This window comes from Hippopotamus amphibius, chromosome 10 (assembly GCF_030028045.1).
Source record: "Hippopotamus amphibius kiboko isolate mHipAmp2 chromosome 10, mHipAmp2.hap2, whole genome shotgun sequence".
Classification (NCBI taxonomy): domain Eukaryota; kingdom Metazoa; phylum Chordata; class Mammalia; order Artiodactyla; family Hippopotamidae; genus Hippopotamus; species Hippopotamus amphibius.
In genome coordinates, this window is record NC_080195.1 from 89,418,779 (window position 1) to 89,442,597 (window position 23,819).

Sequence of the window (23,819 nt, forward strand, 5' to 3'; positions counted from 1 at the left end):
ACTGCATGATAGAAATCAAATTTGTGAACAGTAAGTGGTTGAGATCATTACTGAAAGGTTTTTTAAAGTTTACAGTCTGATGAATTATATGATATACTTTCAAATAAAAACATTAAGAAATAAAATAAAATAATGTTTTAAAAAAGTAATATGCAAATTTTCAAATGCACATGGTGAGGGGTTGGCGCCCCAACTCCTGTCTTGTTCAAGGGTCAACTGTACACTGCTTTTGTTGCTACTACAGCATAAGCATCCTGAATGTTATGTACTGGAATAAAGCCTGTTAAACTTTTTTGCAGGAAAATCTGTATGACTTTTTTAAGTACCAAAAAGCTGAGGAAATGTTGATACTTTAAAATAAATCCTGACCCAGTAAGAACTGGCACTAGGCCTTTTATTTTCATGCAGTCAGCAAAAGCACAAATCTATAAAAATTCAAAGGTAGTTAAGGGAACACATTTTGAAGTACTTACATGTGTGGTGAGTCACTTCACAAACTTACACTTACTGAAAAAATGTTTTTAACCTGGATAGGTGAGCAGAAATCACTTTTAAAACCTATAAATGCTGTACAGTGAAAGAAAAGCAAGTCCATGTGGGGTTTTACTAATTGTTCTCTAGGAGGTAAATTATTACTGGGTGCTATGCACCTTGCTCTATCGTTCAGACACATTCAGAAGCTGCTGTTTCTAACTCTGAATTAATCTAACTCTTTGGAAAAATCAAATGAAGGTCAGTTTAGTCACCCAGCAAAAACAAGCAACTGTGTATGTGGAGGGCAGGATTAGAGGAAGTGGAGAGAATTGGGTCAGTAGGTGGCAGATGTTAACTGGTTCAAACTTGAAAGGCATTCAAAAATATAGACCAGAGGTTATGAAAACTCTGAAATGGAGGAGAAACAGAGAAAGTAAAATGCAAAATGTGTGTAAGAAAAGATCCTAATTGAGAAGGGTGTGCTATTGAGTAAAGAGTAGTCATCCCAAAACTTATTTCTTTAGAAAAATATAGAATTAGCAACACTGTCAATAACATGTTATCTTTCTAAATGTTACACTGCTGACAATGAACTTTATTTCCTCATTTACTTTGTGGAATACTCCTGTGATGGGTAGGTTGCATCCTCATTTTACAGATCAGGAAACTGAGGCTCAGGTTAAGCAATTTGCTAACAGTCTGCATGGAGAGCAGGAATCCTATTCCTAATGAATGTTTTCTTTTAAAATACAAACTTATACGCTAGTGACTAGTGATCATGTGACAAGCCTATCAGAAAAAAAAAATCTAAATGCTGCAACTTGAATGTTTTAAATAGTTCACATATATTCATTTCAATTTTGGTGGAAAAGAAAAGCATGATAATCTGCATTTTATATTAAAGTAAGCAAGAGGAAGAGAGGTTACACTATTCTGTAGAAGACTTAAGCTAAAATAATAGTATTCTGTGATCACCAGACTAGGTTTAAATTGTATGTGACTTTCTAACAAATACTGTAATGACGTTTTCACCTTAACAGAAACTCATGGGAGTACTTAAATTAAATGAAAATGTTATCCATTTATTTCCTGACCTTACCATGAAAATGGCAAGTTAGCATGAACTCAGTATTAATACAAAAACTCCATGCACATATTTTTAATATACTTGTCAATGTAACTTTAATAATTTTCACTCTCAGGTTATATCCATTTCCGTTAGAATAAACACAGACTTTCTTTCAGAATTCTTTTCTGTAATATAAAGTAAAACCAAGCCTTTAAAAAATAGGGGGTTAATATTTTCTAAACTTTATACCCTAGGTAATAAAGTAAGGGCTCTCTATATTGACTGCCTAAATACATCTGGGCAGCCTATAAGGTCAACTTCCCCAACCTATTTAGTTGCCAAAAGAATGTTATCCAAATTGCACATCACATTTTGTTATGAGTAAGGAAGACTTAGAAACCACAGTCATTCCCTTCTTACGAATTCAGTTCTCTGTTAACACTTTGTGTCACCAATATCTGAGTATTTAAATACAGAAGACCATGGGCCCATGTTTTTCAGGGCCTATTTTATGTGTGATGACAGCATTTGTGGTTTAAGATGCTGGTCTTATGAAACTCATTTCCCCTTGAACCTCAGCCTATCTCTTTCTGTAAGCTAATTTACAGCTATCGTTCAGGTGTGCACCACATTCAGATTTTGTTTTTGAGGGGCGAAAAAAAATCTCTGAAAGACAAAAACTTGTTCTATTCCAAAATACTGTTCTTAGCATCAGAACTATACCCCACGTAAAAATAAAGGCCTTTTCCCAAATTCAGTCCTGTTTAAAAGCTGCACTAGCCAGGTAACCTATTTAGCTTTAAATACTCCTAGGAAATAGAATTGACAGGGATGGGGGTCACCTTTAAGAAATATATGGAAATCTGTGAAAAGATGCCCTTCAAAAAATGTATTTAACCCCAACATAATTCAATATGAGGAATTAAGGATCAACTTTCTAAAGTTAACAAAATTTTTAAATTCATTTATCTCTGAAACTGTTGCATTCCAAAAAAGTAATTCATTACTTTCACCAAAGGCATCTGTATTTTTGTTCTTGTTTCAGATGAATAGCAAAAAGACACATTCAGCTAACATTAAATCAATCTTGCCATCATTCAGGTAAGGAACATTAAAACAACATTCTATATATTTCACATTAAGTTAAGCCAAAGAAATTTATATACACAACAAAATAGTTTGAGTACTATCACAAACACTTGTACAAACTTTGGAACCTACAAATTTCTGACGCGGACGCTATCATTTCATCTTCACACAAACCAGATGCAAAAACTACTGCACAATAAGTTTAAATAATTTGCATAATATAATACAGGATGAATTTTTAAATCCTTTGATTATTTCTAAAGCTCCAGGGTATACCCTGGAGTTGTTCTTTTCATCAACACTTTAATTTATCACCCTTTATACGGGAGGCATCAAGCTGGGTGCTTTGTAAATCACAATTTTATAAAAGATATGGTTCCCGGTCCCTTCCCTTCAGAAGTTTATAATCTTGCTGAAAAGGCCAATAAAATAATGCTGTGTGAATGGTACTCATCAACTACTAAAAGAGAGTGGAAGAGGGCACACATTCCTTTCTTTAGGGTGATCATAGAAATCACAGGATGGGTAGCGTTTTGGTAAAAGAGAACTAGAGACAGAAGAAGATCACAACACATCTGAGATGAAGATGGCGAAAACTGTGGCAGTATAAGATGTGAGCAATTAACATGCTCAAGGATTAGGCAAATGGAACATGATGTAGGAGCCAAGCAGAAACAGGACTTGGCCTTTATCTTGCGGGCAAAGGTCTTTGTGTTCAGGGTAATGATTATTCTTCAGAAAGTTTTATTGTGCTGTAGTATATAGAACATATTGGATAATAAAAACTAAAAGGTAAAAGACCAGTTAGAAAGCTACTATAGTAATTGTCTAACAAGAATGAAGTGCTAAAGCTTGAATTTAGAAGATGGCAGTGAGAAAAGAAAGAAATCAAATCTCATAATTCTTCTGTTCTAATGAAAATGATTATAGAAATAGTCATATATATGGTCATCTGCTATCATGTGTTGAATATATAAAGGTATAATATAAAACCAAAAACTTGCAAATAGACTTGCAGGAAAGGCTGCTTAAATCATCTCATAAACTTACCTATCCTATAATGGAATAAACATTTATAACATCTCCTTTGAATGTATTCTAGAGTAGCAGTAAGTCTTTGATTATATTTTTATACTATTTTTAAAACATTTATTTCAGATGACCCAAAACTGAAACTTTCAAAAACTACAATTAGAAAATATCCATATAAAATGGAAAGATAACCTATACTTTACTATATAGAAACTACTTCTTAAAAACCATTAAGGCCTGCCTGATTCATACTATATTAAGACACCAAAATACAATGAATGTCTCTGTATTTTACAGAAACACAAGATATCTCTTATAAATGTACTTCTCAAACTGATTACCAATATTTTATGATGAAACAGAAAAATGCACATACGTATACTCCAAAGATAAATTACCTGACCACAATAGTACACTCTATTTTTGGAAAACCTCATACATACACACTACTTTTAATAGGGCTATACGTATCAGTTTGATGGATAAACAAACTAATTTCAACTAATTCAAATTATCAAAATGTATTATTACAAACATAACTGAAGATTTTTGTTTTCTCTTTCTTTAAATATTCCCTGCCTCAGAAAGTCCATAAAGGCAAATTTTCAGGAGTGAAAAATAGTGTATCTTCTTCATATAGTCAATAAATACTTAGTCAATAAATACTTATGAGCTCCTTTTAGATGCCCAGCATTCTCTTAAACCACTTTAGTGAGATATGATTTAGATACAAAAAGCTGTACATATTTAATGTATACAACTTGAGTCTGGAGATAAGTATACATTTGTGAAACCATCACCATTATCAATGCCATAACAAACATCACCTTCAAAAGTTTCCTCTCACCCTCTTTATTTTCTGTGTGATAAGAACAAAACGGGTAACTCAGCAAATTTTTAAGTGTAAGATACAGTACTGCTAACTATAGGTAATATGCTGTACAGTATATCTCTAGGACTTATTCCTCTTGAGTAACTGAAAGTTTGTACCTTTTCACCAACAGCTGTCTGTTTCCACCTCCTCCACTTCCTGGTAACCACCACTCTATTCCCTACTTATATGAGTTTGGTTCCTTCAGATTCTTCATATAAGTGGGATCATGTAGTATTTATTCTTTTGTATCTGGCTTATTTCTCTTAGGATAATGTCCTCTACATTCATCCATGTTGTCAAAATGACAGAATATCTTTCTTTTTTAAGATTGAATAATATTCCACTGTATGTAGATACCACATTTTCTTTATCCATTTATATGCGAATGGACACGTGGGTTGCTTCCATGTCTTGGCTATTGTAAATAATGCTGCAAAAAAATAAGAATGCAAATATCTCTTCAAGTCTCTGGATATATACCTAGAAGCAGGATTCCTGGATCACATAGTAGTTTTATTATTTTTAAGTTTTTGAGGAAATTTTATACTATTTTCCATAGTGGCTATACCAATTGATGCCCAGAATTATTCCAGGTTCTTTCAGATATCTCAGTGACAAACACAGCAGAAAAAAGATTCCTGCTCTCAGAGAGCTTTCATTCTAGAAGCGGAAAACAATCAATAAACAAGTAATAGAAAATAATTCATTGTATTTTAAAGGTGATAAGTGCTGTGAAAAAAGAAAAGAGTGGAGAAGCAGCTCCTACTTGCAGTGGAGTGGTCATCAGCACAGGCCTTATGGAGAAGATACTGTGGCCTTATCAGCTAATGCAAGAACTTTAGTTTTACTGTGACTGAGGCGAAGGCTTTTAAGCAGAGGAAATGATTTTCTTTTCTAAAAAAATACCATGTACTATTATAACTAGGTGTCAAAAAGTTTAGTTGATTTCATTTAGAAGGGAAGAGGGAGTACTATTAAAAAACATGTTGGTGGGGATGGCTATAAAACAACTACCTTTTATCAGGAACCCAAAATAACTGCTAATACACACAATTATGGCCAATGTTGCTTAATGGGATTTACCATTCATGACAACCCTCCACACATGACCATCTTCACAGATTAGTAGTTCCTTATTCACATTCCAAATTCTGAGCACTAAAAAGTTTAAAGCAAACCAATCTGGTAGCAAAATCTGACCCAAGTTCACGTAAGACAACTTAATAGCTCTTACTTCTCACCTGGCAAATATATACATAAAAAAACATTAACCCTCAAAATCTAGCTAACCTTTAAATATCCTAATTAATGAAAAGTCATAGGTACATCTATATGTATACCTACAACCTTTTTTTTGCTGCCCTATTTTACTCAGAAGATAGTTACATCATATGTCAATTTATCACATTAAAATTAAACCAGCCATGCTTTTAAAAAAAAGGAAAAAACAAACTAAAATTCTATTTAGCATATAACCTAGAGAAAGATGGACAGTGTTGATCTGTTGTTACAAATTGTGATTTTACAGTTTAAAGATACGGTTTTTCATACAAATGTCCTGTAAACACTGGCTAACTGCTTTATCTCATGTTCAATCAAAAAAAAAAAAAAGCTATTCCAACACCGAAGGAAAAACAGGCTGTTTGAGACCTACTGAAACATACTATATTAGCATCTGCATGGCATCTTTCTATTGAATTTTTTAGGATAATTTTAACTAGATATGAATTTGACTAAAGCACTGAAATCCAAAATGTAACTTTATATAACCATGCTGTCCATGAGACATATGTGGCTACCGAGTACTTTAAAACTGACCAGTCTGAACTGTGATGGGTTATAAAGTGAAAACACCCTGAATTTCAAAAACTTAGTATCAAAAAAAAGAATGTAAAATATCTCCTAATATTATACTAATTAAGCAATGGGAAAACAGTTTTCAGATATCGGGATAAATAAAATATTTTACTAACTTCACTAGTTTTTTTTTTAATGTTCCTACTAGAAAACTTAAAAATTTGAGCTCACATTATACCTCTATTGCACAGCTCTTCTCTATAATAAAGACTGAGAAAAAGTTTAATACAAAATTTCTCAAGTACTTATGTTCTAGAGTGAATAATTTCACTTTAGATCACCAAACAGATTAATACAAACACAGAAAAAGGTAGCAAGAAACATTCATCAAAAATGCAGAAGTACTATTTAGGTACTATGGTTTTAGATATTCAAGGAGGTATCTAAAAAATTCAATGATAAAGTAAAAATCTTCATTATATGGTATATCTGATTTGTTTCAAAATCCATTTTCAGTACTTCCTTGGTCATAAATATGTATAGGAGGGTTCTACTATGCCCTATTTCCCTCCACTAGGGTTAGAATAGATCTAAGTTTCATGAACCAAACACATATCATAATGGAATCAGAAAACAGACAAGTTGTCTGTTTTTCCCATTTTAACAGATGAGAATTTTAACTCCTAAAAAAAACTTTGGATTTTATGTAAAGTTGGAGAAAAGTCCATTTCACAATAAGAACCATCATTAGTAAAAGATACAACGATTGATATTTCCTAAATATCCTAAAAAGCACTCCAAGTATCTATTTACTAAAGTTAGACAGAAATATACTCCACCACATAGCAGTTTCATTCCTGTCCATATACTTATCAGAAATGAATGCTTATTTCTACCAAAAGACACAAAAAAAGGTCACAGCAGCCTTATTTTAGCTCCAAACTGGGAAGACATTCAATATCCATTTACAGTAGAAGGGATAAATGATGGTATAATCATACAATGGAAAGTACATGATTGGGTGGGGAGAAGGGGGATGATACATACATGGATGACTCAAATACCCAATGTTAATCAAAAAAATTAGACATAAACGAGTTCACACTGCATGATTCAATTGTATAAAGTTCAAAAACAGGCAAAACTAATCCGAGATAAAAGACGCCAGAGATTGGTTTTTCTGTTGGGTGGAGGCAGTATTGACCAGGAAAGACACCAACAAACCTTCTGGGGTATAGCGTAGTTACGCAAAGTATGCTTACGTAAAAAAATCTGAACTAGCAAGTAAGAGTACCAATTTAACTATATAAAGTTAGACTTCAGTAAAATGGGTGTTTTTTTTTAAATATAAGTATCTTTGAAAAAAAAAGGGGGGCCCTGACATATCATGTGTTATTTTCAAAAGAATTACTTAAAACCAATTCTTATTCAAAATTTACACAACAATTTCTCTACTCAATCCTGTAACTAAACTTAACTTCTTTGCAGTTTCTTATTAATAAAAACTAGTAATCAGTTCAATTCTATTCAACCTACTCTTAATTTTGAGATTACACTGATAAACTTTCATAAGTGGATAATTCCCAATGGCTTTTAAAAATACAATAATCCTCTCTATAACTAACAGCGATAAACTATTTGGACGTTTATATCTCTAAATATGTAATTATAATAGTTAATTCTTAGCTTAAAAAGATAACTTTAAACTCCACAAAATTCAGGGTTTCTGATCATATCCTTTCTTTCACTGATGAAGTATACATTAAAAATTAAGTTTCAGTATTTGGGAGTTCGTTTAGTTCTTTTACAGTCCTCATGTGTTTATTTAGATTTCTCATTTGCTTTCACCCTCCCCCTCTGACAGGAAGTGGGAGAAAATGCTGTCTTGCTAATAGTGAAGAACCTTGAACATACAGAGTTCAATACAATGTGCTATGGAAATACAAAAGACTGTGTTCATCCAAGCCTAGAAACTCACAGTGCTTTACAAGTGATTATTTAAGGAAATTTGTAAAACTGATTTTTGTGTTATTTCATGTGACTATAAACCATGACTATACAGTTAATAGAGTCACATGTATTCAAAGAAGCTGACCTATTCACTACAACTTTAACAAATATATTATCTTATTAAATGTATATATGCATTCTTCCTTTATCTGTGTCTATTCCAAGCAAGACAGCTGCCAAGTTTTTTAAAAGACAAACACAAGACTTGGGGGAGGTATAAGGTGGACACCAAGAAGGAAACCTGGAGTATGGCTGAAGGGGACTGTGTTCACCACTGACCTCAGCCAAATCAGCTGGTATATCCACACAGGTTCTTGGGATGCAAAGGAGAGAAACATAAAGCAGGTAAGTTTCTCAACCGACAACCTTAATATCCTCCCTTCCTAGTAATACATCACATGTCCTGAGACTCAGGGTCTACAAGCAGATGAAGTGTTATGCTGCACAAACCTAGACACATGTGATAATACAGAGGGCACTTAGCAGATGGATGTTCACAGGCAGAGTCAGGTGACCTGGATGCATATGTCCAGGGGCCCTGATGAAAGAGTGGTGGAAACACAGACAGCAGCTGGTCCCTACACTAGAAGGCAGAAGTGTCACAGGCAGGAAAAACTTTAGGACTGCCTGAATGTTTAATGTATATTTCACACAGTCTTAGATAAACAGAAATTTTTTAAAACTCATTTTCAAATCAAAATATTCTTTAAAATAGTACTATACTGAAACGATAAAAGATAAATGTGTCAGATGTTTAAAAAAGGCAAAACTAGTTTCATCTAAACCAGATTTCTTTTACTCACACAAAATTCAGAATTTACCAACAGTGACATATATCCCTCTCCTCTGTTACAAATGTCAAACAACTAATTTATCAATATCTGAAACATAAGAAAAATAAACAATTAAATATGGCATAATATTCTTTCTTTCCTATAACTGAAAAGGCTTAACTACATTTTAAAAAGTGGAGCAATGAGACAAAATACAATACCTTCCGAATGTGTTTCTCCCAAATGTTAGAATGCGTCCTGAGAACAGAATTCTTAAATCGCTCACAATCCAAACACTCTCTGAAAATTAATAAAAATAAGTGTTACTTCAAGTGCACCTCAAAGAATTTCAATAGCATGTTTTACAACAAAATCTTAACTACTGATTGAAAAAAAAATCTGAAAAAATGACAAAAAAGATGTATTGCAAGTAAAAAAAATTCTTAATTACACATGTTTTTGGGGGGCATAGCTGTTGATCAGATCTGATAAAAAATGCGCGTTACAAAATTATTTATACCAAAACACTACTCATATGTCTTTACACTGTGTAAAGACTATATCACCAGTTCTCAAGTGTGTGAGAAGTTACTGTCAATGACCAAGAGGAATTCTGGTCAAGGATTCTGGGAGAAAAAGTATTAGAATTATTTGGTAGTCAACACAAGAACTGAAACACCTCATTTTTTTTTTCTAGACCATTAGAAACAAAAAAAAATGATAAACTTGGAATTAGAACCTTCCCAGATACAGAATGACATCAACATGTGGGACAGTTTATACTTTTAAGAACAAAAGAGTGGGAGAAAAAGTTTTGGGCCAGCAAGACCCGTAGCTCACACTGTGGTGTCTGAGGAAACTGTATACTGACCAACAGGCCAGTGGACAGTGAGACCAGTTGGTGATGAGACAGAGACGGTGCAAACTCCAAGATTCCACCACTGCAGCATTGTCTGGTTTACATTTTTAGAATTCTCAATTCCTATCCCATAGCCTGTGATCGGTTCTTGATGATTATAGCTTAGCCCCCAAATAAATCCATAAACCTAAACCTCAGACTCCCAAAATGCTTTTCATTATCACTTCATTCTACCAGTGCCCTTCAGTCTCCTTAAAACCATATATAGATTACACATTTCTTTGAGTGATGCTTCCTTAACATCCTAGGGAAGCAGGCTCTTCAACCACTCTGCCTCTGGGTCAGTTTCTCTGTATCCTGCTTACTGTTTTCTCCCTGTGACTGTGAACCTTGCATTCACCTTCAAACCCCCCAGTACCTACTATGGTGTGAGGCACAGAGCTGATGCTGACTAAAAGTCTCCCCTGTGAATCAATGAATCTGAGAAACTTTATTAACTAATATGCCATGCTGAAGTAAAAATAATACCAGCAAAGGAAAACAGGTAGTTATATGAGCCAAGTACAATGAAGAATACTTGCCTTTTTAAAAATTTCATATTTCATACATATACACACACTCAATTCTCAATCTCTCTTCCTCTCCCTTTTCTCTCTCAGTTCTTCATTAGCAAGAAGAACTTCTTCTGGCATCTGTGTCAATACTCTCCCAACCCCTACAATCAGCCAGCTGGGTGGGAGGGCTCCTTTCTGTCCGGGTGAACCGGGACTCTAGCCCTGCTGTCTGAGATCCTGCAGCAACTGGCATAGTAACTGGACATTAACACAAACCCTCCAGGCACACCATCAGCAGCTCCTAAGCTACCCTCCATCCGCAGCAGGGAATGTCACCTATATGTGTAAATCAGAAATACCTAGAATCATAACTAAGGCAGAATGTTCCCAAAATTTTATTAGTAGGCAGTAGGCATCACCTTAAACTGAGTGAAAAAACAAACAAAAAGAAAACCCTAAAGAGACATCCTAGTGATTAAAAAAAAAAAAAAAAAAAAAAGCATTATCATTTCCTATTAGGACACTACTTTTCAGCAGCTAAATAAAAACATTACCAAATCATTTTATGTAATAAAATTTAACCTTACTTTGACCTTCCTCATAAAGCAAACAAATCTCTCTATCCAATAAAGTTCCATCTGAACTATGTAAGACGATAAGCAATACCTTAATTGCATTCATTTACATGACTCTGAAACTATCCTGGGCTGAAGTCACTGACTGCAAGGTCACAGAATACAAAAAAGTAAAATGTATGCAATTTACCAAGGAGGAACAATGCACTTAGACAGTGGGGTAGACCTTCTCCCTCCCTCATTAGAAGACACCCAAAGCTTAATGCAATCAACAGGTGCAGCCGTCTCTAACATCTCTATCTGAAATATATCATATATATACACACAGTGATTTTGTAAATATACATATAAAATATAATAAGAATATATAAGCCATCATATATTATGGGTTTTTTTTTTATTAAAATCAATCTCCCTGAATAGAGAGGCAAAGGACAATTCTATGCCTTAACAGCATTTAAAATCAAAACATGAAACAGGGCTATTACTTTTTCCATTGTTTCATAAAACTCTCTAACAACTAAAATTCAGGTTATAAAGCTGTAACAATTTTTAGGACAAGAAGTGCAAACAGAGGCTGCTAAGTATATTAAGCATTTCTGCTTTCATCTTTCATAACCTAAGCATATATTCAACTTACAGTCTTTTACGTCTCAAAGCCAATAATACCACATTAGTAAAAGTAAAGAAATATAACTGACTGACAGAAATTGACTACCATAAATTACAAGGAACAATGTGTATTTTTCAAAACCTTAGAATGTCATAACACACAAAAACAAGTTAATCCTACAAAATATTTCTTGTTAGTAAAATTCTAACACAAACTAGATATTACTGGCACTTGAATTTATTAGAGAAAAGAGAAGGAAACTAAAAGGATAGGATCTAGAGACTTTAAAAATTTTGTAACATTAATACAAATGTAGAGCCTCATATTCGGTTTAGGTTTAATATAACATCACCAGGAGATTTATTTAAGAAGTTTCTGTCCATTAAATTAGACAATGTACTGCCAAAGCACTTTTACACTGCTCAAGTCAAACTTTTACAATTTAAAAATGATTTGGTGAAAAAGAAACAATGATATTACAAAATTTATGCTTCTTCACTTTCTCTCCCTACCAGAAGGGCAAGACTCTTTGCATGTAAATCTGTATTAGATCCCAATCATTTCAACTGATGCTACTCCACAAAGAACACAAGGATGAAAATACATTTAAGTACTACATTCCTAAACAAACCTCAACACCTTGATGTCACTTTGTCCTTTTTAAATGAGAAATAAAATAAAATCTAAATTTCTCTCTATAAGTTAAGTCAATTCACTTTGGACTAGCTTAGTGGTAAAATAAATGCATACACGTATTTTTAAACGTACTAGTTACTATTAGGATCCACATAGAACTTTCAGTGACCATATCTTCTTTAGATACTTCAATCCTTCCTATAAGAGGCAATTCAGGGTTTAACATGATATAGATAATCTGTATAACTATACAACACACAATTTATGGTTCACATATTTTGACAAGGATAAAAGCACTGGGGCCAACTGGCATCTTCTAACAGTGTTTCCAGTGCTCTTGATCACATTTTCATTTGATTTCAAATCTCAGGCTCATGATAATTTTCTGATAAATATGATAACTTCTGTTATTTTTCAAACACTTCCCTCTATCCACCCAAAAGACTGAATGCTTTATGTTCCAAAAGCTCATTAATTATGGTCACAATATTTATCTAAAGTTCTATTTCATACACATAAAATTAGGTTTTCCTTTCCTTGGACATTAGAATATGTTAAAACCACTTTTTATAACCACAGTCTAGCCTTGGTGTGTCTTTAAGTGACTTACAACCTTGAAGTGAAAATGAACTATATTCATGGCATCACTCTTACAGCTCTCAAAGTTGAAGAAAAAAGTCCAAGCCTAGGTTCCGACACACTTCATTTTAAGAGCATGCATCAGCCTCAGGTGAGCACAGTAAACTCTACCCACACAGCAAGTACACATGTGTGTGCTCCTCTTTTTTCTCTTTTCCTTTCCTTTACCTCTCTAGAAGTCAATGAACAAAATATTACACTTTTTAAATATACAGAGTGATATGGAGGTAAACGATCCATCTTGTCCAAAAAAGAGGTACCTAAATAAAGAAACTTATCAATTCTGAATGTAAAATTAAATCCTGGATGGACAGGTTGCTCAGATAACACTCAGAAAAGAACATGACTCAAACTGTAAGGAACAGACCAAAAATACTCCATAAGATGAAGTGTATCTAGAGGAGCCTATATCTCCATTTGAAACACTTGCTACAGAATATGTTAACTGACAATTCCTTCTAGGAAATATTTTTCTTCCTTGCTCACCTGTTCCCCCACCCATCTTGCACTCAACTCCATAAACAGCAGTTATCCCCCATTATAAAACAGTTGACGGTTAAAACAACCAGCCAACGAAGAAAGTACAATACTCTGTAACTGACATTTACTGCCCTGGCCTTGGACTTCTAATCTTTACCAGACGGGCACACAAATCAATCCATCAGCTCATAAAGGTGTGCTTTTTTAACCTCTCAAACAGATGGGATTGGCCAGAAGTGTCTGGCATGTCAAACTGCTAATCACTGCTGCCCTTTGCACAAAATAACCCACTTATGTTGAGGCATGGTTGCACTGTAACCGACATTAGTCTGTGGGAAACCCATTTAACTGTCACACACTCCTGCCACTCCTGCTCTCCCTTAATTAAGCCTAATGCCTTAAGCTTTGACCTTTTGTTCTAGCCTATTAACCCTATCTAGTACAAGTTCAATTATGTTAAACTAAAAACTTTGCTGTAAAATATTAAATGCCAAGCTCAAAAAATCATGAGGGACATCCTCACAGCCCTTAGTTCTATGCACCCTGTTACTCAATGCATGTGACAGGAAAACCTCACTTTTGAAGTGATACTGATTCTGATAGAGTCTAGAAGAACCAAATGATCATCCTGGTTCACCCTCTTACTTTACAAACTGAGGCCAGAAAACATTAAATGACTCACCTGTTTCACACCTTCAGCTGAACTGCACTGAAACCTATCTAATCTCAAGCTCTGATTCTTTATTCTCCACCGTGTCTATGATTTATAGTCAGACCATCCAGGAGTGTGTTAAGGATATTAATATTTTTACCACATTGTTACTTTTCATCACCCACTAAAATTCACTACACAAATAGTCCTAAAGCCAAATAAACGAGCACATCAACAGAGTTTTGAGGTAATTTTTCCTTTCCTCCCCACACTAAAACTTTCTATCCACTCACTACTTCTTTTCTTCTTTTTAAAAGCAACAATGGCCAAATGAGAACTGCTAAATTCTGCAACACTGGCAAGGCAACAGGTACCAGTACAAATTTTTTCTTTACTGATGCTTCATTTAAGTATTCAACAGAACAAAGGTCCGAAGCTACAGAAAGCAACTACAACTTGCTACTTATTCCCAAATGGAAAAAGCTGGTTATCTTTAAAAACATCTTTTTTACACCTATATGTAAATGGATTGCTCTTTGACATTTATCAGAATCCCAAAAAACAACATCAAAAAAGTTTCAAATTCACTGTAAAATAAAATCAAACACAGTCCAAACTACCAAGCAAGCCATCATCACAGGGGAATGTTAATTTTAGTATATAGCAATGAGTGCTACTCCTCTTTCCATTTACTTCATACAAGCAGAAAAAATTGTTTTACCACTTTCACTGTGACACATGAAAACAAACATCAATAGCAGCAAAGAAAATTTGCATTTCTACCTGTGACTCATGTCAGGAAATGCATATTAATTTTAGATTTTTGAAAGACTGAAGGTCAGATTTTAATTTTATCTTTTTTGACTGCCCAAAGGCCCATTTTTACCTATTTTCAGTATTAACCAATACTGTCATTTTTGTCGTTAGCATCCTGGAACCTTACAGGTTAAGATAATATGCCATTAAGTGGAACATATAATAATTTTCAAAAGAAAAAAACACTGTAGTTGTGCTACAATGATGAACAACTTCAATGACAGACTTTACTACTTTTTAAGGGGTAAAAGTAGAAAGTTTATAAGAGTGAAACTCAAAGTGAATGTGTTTATGTTATTAGAATGGTACCTTCTTGGCATCATCAGAAAGAATACACACAAGAATGTATACACAAAATGTAACATACGCAGGTGGTTGAGCAGTCAAAGGGAAAACAAACACTGATAGCAAGACAACTAGTAGCAAATTAATGATTCAGTCTCATTCACCTTTTTTACTGCAAGGGCTATTAATGTTAATTTTTTTACATACATACACATTGTTTTTTATATTCTTTTCCATTATGGTTTATCCCAGGACACTGAATAGAGTTCCCTGTGCTATACAGTAGGACCTTGTTGTCCATGATATAACATAACATGTTAAATGAGATATCATGCCTTAATTACAAGAGTCAGCTCATAAAAACAGAACTTAAGTTGTGTCTCGGGCACTGAGGAATTCAACTGTGGGAAAGTTTTACTAGTGCATAAAATCACTCTCTACAACATATTGACAGACACTTAGGAACAATGAAAGAAAAGAGCAGCTCAGCACTGATGAAAACAAAGTAGAATATACCACATTAATAGTAAATGTACTAATTTTTCTACTCTTTTACTTTGGACAGTAGTCCATTAGCCTATATATCTTCTTTTACTATGATCTATATGATTTGCTTCTGTATACTTGTGAACAGAAAAATATGTGAGCCCTGAGAGATGTTTTTTTTCTGTTTACAAAAGGCATCTACTTCCAAGCATGCATAAAGTTTAGTAAAAACTTTTGTTTTCATAAGCAAGAAACTAGGTTAAAGTCATTTTAAGAGCATCTGTTAAATCTCAGTGCTGCGTATATACATCCCAGATAATCTACACGTTTTCTTTAGCATTTGAAAATTGCTAGACTAGAAATATCTGAGCTTCATTTTAAAACAATTTTCTTTTCTTAGCATTATTAACCAAGTTGAACATGATAATGTTCTAACAGAGAATTCAATTCTAGTGAAGAACAAATCCTAATTTTTAAAAAATAACAAAAGGCCTTCAGGTACTGCATAAGGACTATAGTTTACTAGGTTTTGAATCATCAAGTCCTTCCTGATACCTTCTAACTTTTAAGATTACTGAACACCAAAATTAATGCTAGACATGAGATTTTGAGATGGCTCTAGTGTCGGAAGCAGTCAAATTCGATGCAATTAAAATGTGTTGAGCTGGTGGATCCTTATGACTACTGCAAGTGAGGCCAAGGAAACTGCCCACAGGGCTCCAGAAATATTGTTTCACGTCTTTAAAAAAAATTAAGCATTGCCCCCAAAGATTTTGCTGAACATGGAGTCTAATATGTTATAAACTGTGTATTTTTGAAGAAAGTATTACAAAACAATTTCAACTGCCAAGTAATTATAATGTCACCAACAATTAGTTTCACTTTTTCCTTCATAATAAATATGCCTGGAAAGAAGATGATAAATTTCAAGGAAGAAATATTATTCCTTTTAGAAGTCCTAATTTAAATTGACTAAAGAAAAAATGTAGAACAGCAGCTATTATGCATAAATTATTCATAATAATTAGGAGCTGTTACGTACAAATACATAAAGGCTCCATTCCTAACCCCCCAAAAAGCCAAATTTTACCAATCGTTGGGATTGGTACAATTCAGTTCAACAAATGTTTTAACAACCTCCAATGTGCCAGGCACTACAGCACTGACAATACACTGCTGAATAAGCTCCTATTCATGGAACTTACCGCCTACTGAGGAGGACAGACATAAAATAAGTGTGAGGCTACCACAATCAGGCATACAAGGAATTGTGAGAGACAAATCAGATCTTGTTAGAGGCCTGAAGACTGTAATGAGCATCCATACTCTCTTGTCCACTGTCCCAGGAGTGAGAATATTCCTTTCCAATTTGCTTCACCAAGGTCAGGAATGCGGTCAGTCTGTGGCCCACATCAACAGCTACCATTAGGTTTCTTCTCTCTTGCTCTCCTTCTAGAGGGGTGGACTTTGGTGCACTTGGTTCAGGGCACTGATCACCCCTGGTCTACACAGTGACCTCTCATCTAATCTGGTACCTTTTAACAGGAGAATACAGGAGTGGGGCCCATAACCTTTGCATTATGTTCCCAATTGAACCAACAGACCCAACCACCTCCACTAATGGCTTTAGAATATTACTCTTAGGTAGTAAGCAGAGCTGGCCTGTGAGTGTTCTGATCACACTAGTCAACTAAAATTACCTGACTCTGTTAACCTACAAATAAAAGTTCCCCTACCGAATTTTAAATAGAACTCAAAAATGTATATAACATGTAGAAACAAAGATGCTGCATGCACAGATGTGCACCTGTACTGTAAACTTCCTGTCTTAAATTCTCACCCTAGAAAATACATTCCAAGTTCTAGAACATCAAATGAATCACAAGACTGTCCTGAAGACCATATTTTAATAGCATGAGAAGGAAATAGGCTACAAAAAACAAGGATGATATAGTTGGCCCTGCTCACTCCACTTCTCAAGACCCAGTCCTTCTGATTACCATAGGTCCTCCCTTGGGGTGAGCTTAGACTTAGTATACTGCTGGATCCATCACCAAAAGTTATTAACTATTTATGCCTTAACATCTGGTATAAAAGCCTCCTTTTCTTAGATTGGCTTAGTAAAAACAAACAAACAAGAGTGTGAAATAAATCAAGACGATTTCTCATCCTGGATTTACTCAGTTGCCAGCTTTTGGTTTTAAATTCTTAGGTGCTCAGTGTCCTCCTCTGTAGGATGCAGACAAAAAATGTTTGGAAATTTTAAATTAACAACAAATGTCAAAAATGTTGGAAGATGAGTAATCATTTACCCTACTGTATCGCATGGATAACCCTAGCAATTAAAAAAAAACAAAGTGAGAAATTAAGAAAACAAAAAGTAAACGGGAAAAAAGGAAACAAAAATAGAGAAAGGAGGAGAATCAAGAGAAATGTAAAAGGTGTGTAACTGCTAAATAGCAGCACTTATCACCATTTGATTTACAGTCCACACCGACTACTGGTCTGATGTGCTTCTTGCTTAAGCAAGATGCCTCTATACCCCAAACTGGTTGCAAATGAGGAAGCAGGACAAGGCACCTCTAGGACAAATGCACTTAAACTCAGAAATCCCATAGCTTCTATCAAATTCCCTTCCAATCTGATATCTAAGGATTCTATGCAGGTACTTCAGTTTGTGAAAGTCCAAGCAAAAGAAATTAAAAAAGAAAAAACAAAACCAAAAACAACCAACCAAAAATAATAGAAGAAAACGTAACATTGATTCAGGGCAGTCAAGGATTGCCAAGATAGGTAAGAGCAGTATTTTAGTACCAGAGTGAACAATGCATTGAGTTCTGCCTCAATAACACCAAACATTCAGATATTGGGAAAGAACCAGGCGTTGAATAAAAAACTTCCATCTTCAATCCTTGGCCTCACACAGATTCAGTCTATTTCCATTAACTTGGATGTGTTAGGGAAATTATAAATACATGTCTGAACTCCAGAAAGATTTTTTTTACCCAGATTGTCCACTTATACAGTTTCTCTCTTATTTGGCCAGATACAATATACTCCCTTAATAAAAGACCATAGTAAAACATTCCTTTGCAGCTTTTATACAAACCTTTGTTTATCCAACATTTACTTGGCAATTCAAAATCCAAAGCACACTAGAAAATATTATGTATATGAGCCTTATTACTGATACTTGTGTCTCCAATATAGTTTCAATCTGACTACCTTTTAGTGTAGAGGGAACTACTCAGCTTGACTCTTTTGGGTTCAAAATTCCATAAATTTTGAATGAGGAAAGTAAAAAGAGGTGGAGAGGTTTATAACTCCATTTCTCATGGCTCCAACAATAAAAGAACATGCCTGATGTGTACTTAAAAATACATGATGTGCTACAAACCTCCCTAACTCAAAAATTTCTTTCCTGAACAAGGTCTACTCCCAAAATGAAGCCAAATACCCCTCATCTCTCGACTTCTCTGCATCCTTCTGATAAATTCCCAAATGCATTGTCAATTCCCTCTCCGTATTACAGAGATTAGTTCATTAGCACAGCACAGTCTTTAAAATAAAGTTATTGGGGGTGAATATAGGACAATAAAAATAAAAGCCATGGCAAGAACCATAATAGTCAAGAGAGTTAACTTTTCAACCAGGAAAAGCTATGGCTCTGAATTTGCTACAACTGCTCCTTGAGATGCACAAACATAATTGGCTTTGGGAATACCTGGATTGAGACCATGACAAGCTCTTTTAATGAAATATATCAAGAAACATAGTTGCTTTCTCTGCCTCAAAGAACACTGTGGCAATTCTGTGGTCCATTTCACAGGAGCTAAGGGCTCACAGAACTGCCCTTGGTGACTACATCTTCCTCCTGCAAAGGCAGGAGCAGGCCATCAGCTCTCTGAGAACTCACAGCAACTGCGGCAGAAACATTTACTGGAAGCAGGGTGCCTTCCCAGTGGGACTGGTCTTTGAGAAGCCAGGCTGGGTGAATGCTGCTTGAGTTCTGTGGCTATCAGGTTCAGAGCAGGGTTTTGGTTTTGCTTTTTTTTTTTTTTTTTTATGATTCTCTAAAAATCAGAGACGGTTTTCTCTTCAAAAGATGGCACATTCTCATGGAAAAGCAAATTATTGTCAATGAAATTAGCTGTGCGACCTCAGGCAAGTTACTCAGGCATGTTTCAGACTAGGTCTCTTTATCTGTATGGAGAAAATGATGCCTATACGTCACAGGGGAACTGTAAAGCCGCCAGCACCACGCCTGGCATAAAGCAGGTGTCCCCAAATCCTCTTCCGTTCGCTACTCCTCCTCCCAATAAAAAAGGAAAAGGCAAAAGAAAAGTAACTAAATAACCCTTTTACATTTCAAGTTTTGATCCAATCATCTCTACTCCTTTCAAAACTACAACCTTGAAATCTTTGTTTACTGTCAACAATAGCATATATTGACATATAATCAGAATTTCAGAGTTTAGAAGTGAAATCTAACCTCTCTGTTCTACAGATTCTACAGATGTTGCCCAGAGAGATAAAAGTACTTTCATCAGTATCATATATTGATTTAGTAGCAGAACCTAAGCTAGAAAAGTATATGTGGAAAAACAAAACAGAAACACTTTTTTAAAATATGCTTTTCAAAAATCAAACCTGACCCTATATGACCCATTGTGTAAATATCCCCTTTAGGGAAAAAAACTGCAACTGTGATTAATTTCTTTTTGTGGCTATTTTTCATATCCCATTTGTGAGTGTATCACGCGTTTTCAAATACTTTTTCTTGCTGTTCTCCACCTTCTTCTGTCCTCCTTCCTTCCCTTAATTTGTTTCTTTTCCAGAATATAAATCTACCACTCTATTGTAGATTACTATAAATTCATAGATTCGGGAATCAACAAAAATTCTTAAAAAGTATGCTTTTTAAAAACCAGTTATAATCCCTCATACATTTCATATCTCTTGATTTCTAGATAAATTCCTCAAGACAGATATCCCTTTTAAACTTCTAATCCTCAAACCTTGATTGTGTCCCACTGCATGTCAGGCTCTTACCCACATTATGTCATTAAATCACCACAATTATAATAATATTCTAATTCTAAGATTGCATATAAACATAATTTCCTTTCTTACTATTGCAATGCTAAATTATCATCTTACTTTTTTTTAATGCAGTAATATATTTAACACATTCACGTTATGTACAGTATAGGCAAATTCAATAATTAAAAGCACTCAATTATAAGGAGAAGCTAGCTTAACCACTACGTGACTCAGCTTTTCTCTTATCTAAAGCTGATCACCTTACTTTTACCTAGTACCCTTACACAGCTGGCAAAGAAGGTAATAGTAAAATAATCAAAGCAGAGTGCAAAAAAATACACAAGTTCCAAACTCCTTAGTTTCTGAGCATTCCTCAATCCACTAGCAAAATTACAGATTTGAAAACAAGGAGTAGCCCTGACTATCATTTAAGAGGCGGCTGAAAAATGACTTTCTTAATTAGAAGTCCAAGGGTGAGAGACTCCTTTCCACCAAAGCTCTGTATAAACACCAACCTCAGGTCAATCAGAGCTGTCCTGGTCCCAGTGGTATCTTAAGCTGATGACTCAAATTCCCAGCAGGCTTCTAGCTTAATATTTCTTGAAACTCTAGGCTTAGTCACACAGTGACCTGGAATTTAAGGGAAATAAGGGTCTCTTACTTCCATCCTTAAAGATATTTTTGCTGAATGACACAAAGTTAAAGAGGCAAGATAGGTTTAGAACCTTTTAGAGCTTTTACTCACTGAGGTGTACCAAGTTAAAAAACTGAGGAGAGTGAACCATGCTAGCTTAGAATTTCAAACACAACTAACCCAATCAGAGAAGCAAGTCCATTTCCAAGTTTCTTAACAAAATGCTTTTTTTTTTTAACCCCAGCCCCATTTATTTAAAGAGGAAGGAAAGAAGAATGAAAGGAAGGGAGGAAAGGAGGGAGGGAAGAAGGAAAAGTGGGGAAAGAGAGCAGGAGAGAGGATGGATGGATGGATGGATGGATGGATGGATGGATGTCACAAGCACCTTCCTAGAAAAAGTTTCAACGTATTCTGGAATTCTTCTTGAATTTACTTCAATCAAAAAACACATAAATTATAATTTCTTTAACAGGTAATTATCTATACATTATCTTCAATAACAATCTATCTTAACATCTGGTTTAGCTTTAAAAAAATCTCAGTACTACTAAGTAAATACAATGGAGTTCCTTTTTTCTCATAACTTTATAAAGACTAATTTTTTCCACATTTCTGAGTTGCCAGTCTTCTAAATTCTTCAAATCCACTTCTATTACTCCTAGAGCTGTGTTATTGCCAACATGGTTCGAGGTAATAATTTTAACAAAATCCTAATAACAATGGTAAAATGTGTCATATTTACTTTTGCCTCATTCTTGTGCTCAATGTTTTATGAGTTTAAGAAAAATTATCTGTTTCAGGTATAAAGAATATCCTAAAAAGCCACATTTTGTAATTCTTTATTTGTAATATTTGCAAGATAGTGTAGGGATCAATTTGAATTTTAAGGTTCATAATGCAGAGTCTGTAATATAACAGTGACAATTAGTATATCATCCTACTTATCTCAATACCTATATTTGTTATGAAAAAGTAAAATTACTCGTCATACCCGTAGCAAAACAAAAGGAAATTTCTATTCCAAATAAACTCTAATTTTTAGAATCCTAAAAATTCAATTGGAACATTAAATTTCAGGGAACAAAAAACAACAGATGGGCATCTATATTACAGTTTGCAAAAAACCCTGATAAGATTTCAGAGGTCTCTTTGGTCCTAATTTTCCCCCTACCCTTGAATCACAAGATAATGTGCCTAAAGAAAGCATTCTCCTTGGGGTTATTTATATGATGTTATCTTTATCAGAAATCTTAGGAAAGAGTTCTCCAGTTCACCATCCAAACCTCAGCACTCTGTTTTCCATGTTCAATAAGACCCCTGGAAAATACCACATCTCAAAAGAATAAAGAAAAGGTGGTCTATTTTTAATTCATTTCCTTCCAAATAAACTATTACTCCCTAACTCCTGGTTCTATGCTGGTACCCAGATTTGACCTTTCACTTCAGATATATTTAAAACACATTCAAAAACAGTGTGCACATGCACAAGTGGGGAACCTGTCATTTCTCCCTCCCAAAACACCACTATTTATATAATATTGCTGCCCTCATAAAAGGGACTTCATTACCATCAGCAATTCATGTCCCTGCTTCAGCACCAGATGCAAACAGGATACGGAAACAAGATCTCTCTCCTCCATTTACTTTTTGTTCATTCCAACCTCTGGATATAACCCTCAGTTCCACTCCACTGGTCTGCGTCATCATCTGACACTCTTGATTTTTACCTTCCCAAGTCTTAGTGACCATCCTGGTGTCACATTTCCCTGATTGTTGTGTTCATCTAAATATTACAGAATGAGTTTGCTCATTTTCCCCCCAGAAAGTCCCCTCAAAAAACTGCAACTTAAGGAAATGCATCTTGAACAATTCAATTCGCAGATTCAAACTCATCATCCTGAAAGCGCCCCCACCACCCCATATTCTGTTCAGAGTGTTTCTTTGGCTTTTCCATAGTAATCAAGAGTTGCTTTTCATAAAAATATGTCTCTAGTTGGAAGACGGGTACAAAGGGCTTTGTTAGAACAGCAAATGCTTTTTTCCCCAGTCTTTATTCATGTAACAGTAAATCACTATGAAACCAAAACAAAACAAAACCCACCCTCATTGTGTGTCAGCCACGTGAAGGGGCATATGATAAAAGCACAAAAGTAAAGAACCTTCATCCCAGCACAGCCAAGAAGAGAAGATACAGATGAAGGCAATTTTCATTGAAGAAAACATCCACAGATGCAGAAACGACTTATTTTAGAAAAGGGGACAAGAGAGCGAAGAGAGCACTAAGGAGAGAGACAGGTGGAGTGTAGACAGACAAACTGGAACGCCTCTTCTCTGTTCACCTACACTTTAAAACCTGGCTGTATCTGGCAATCCAAAGGTTGAAAAGCAAAACTAAACCTATCACAATTTAAAGTGAACAATTTTTTCCT

At 34.8% G+C, this 23,819-nt stretch overlaps 1 protein-coding gene across 1 annotated transcript in view; it reads right to left on the bottom strand.

Moving 5' to 3' along the window:
- The window catches only part of LOC130829866 (circumsporozoite protein-like), an 83,685-nt gene that overhangs the window by 56,236 nt on the left and 3,630 nt on the right, over nucleotides 1-23,819 (bottom strand). The window contains exon 2 of the mRNA XM_057696425.1: nucleotides 9,340-9,418. Coding sequence (XP_057552408.1) covers nucleotides 9,340-9,418 — 79 coding nt within the window. The remainder of the gene's footprint in view (nucleotides 1-9,339; nucleotides 9,419-23,819) is intronic.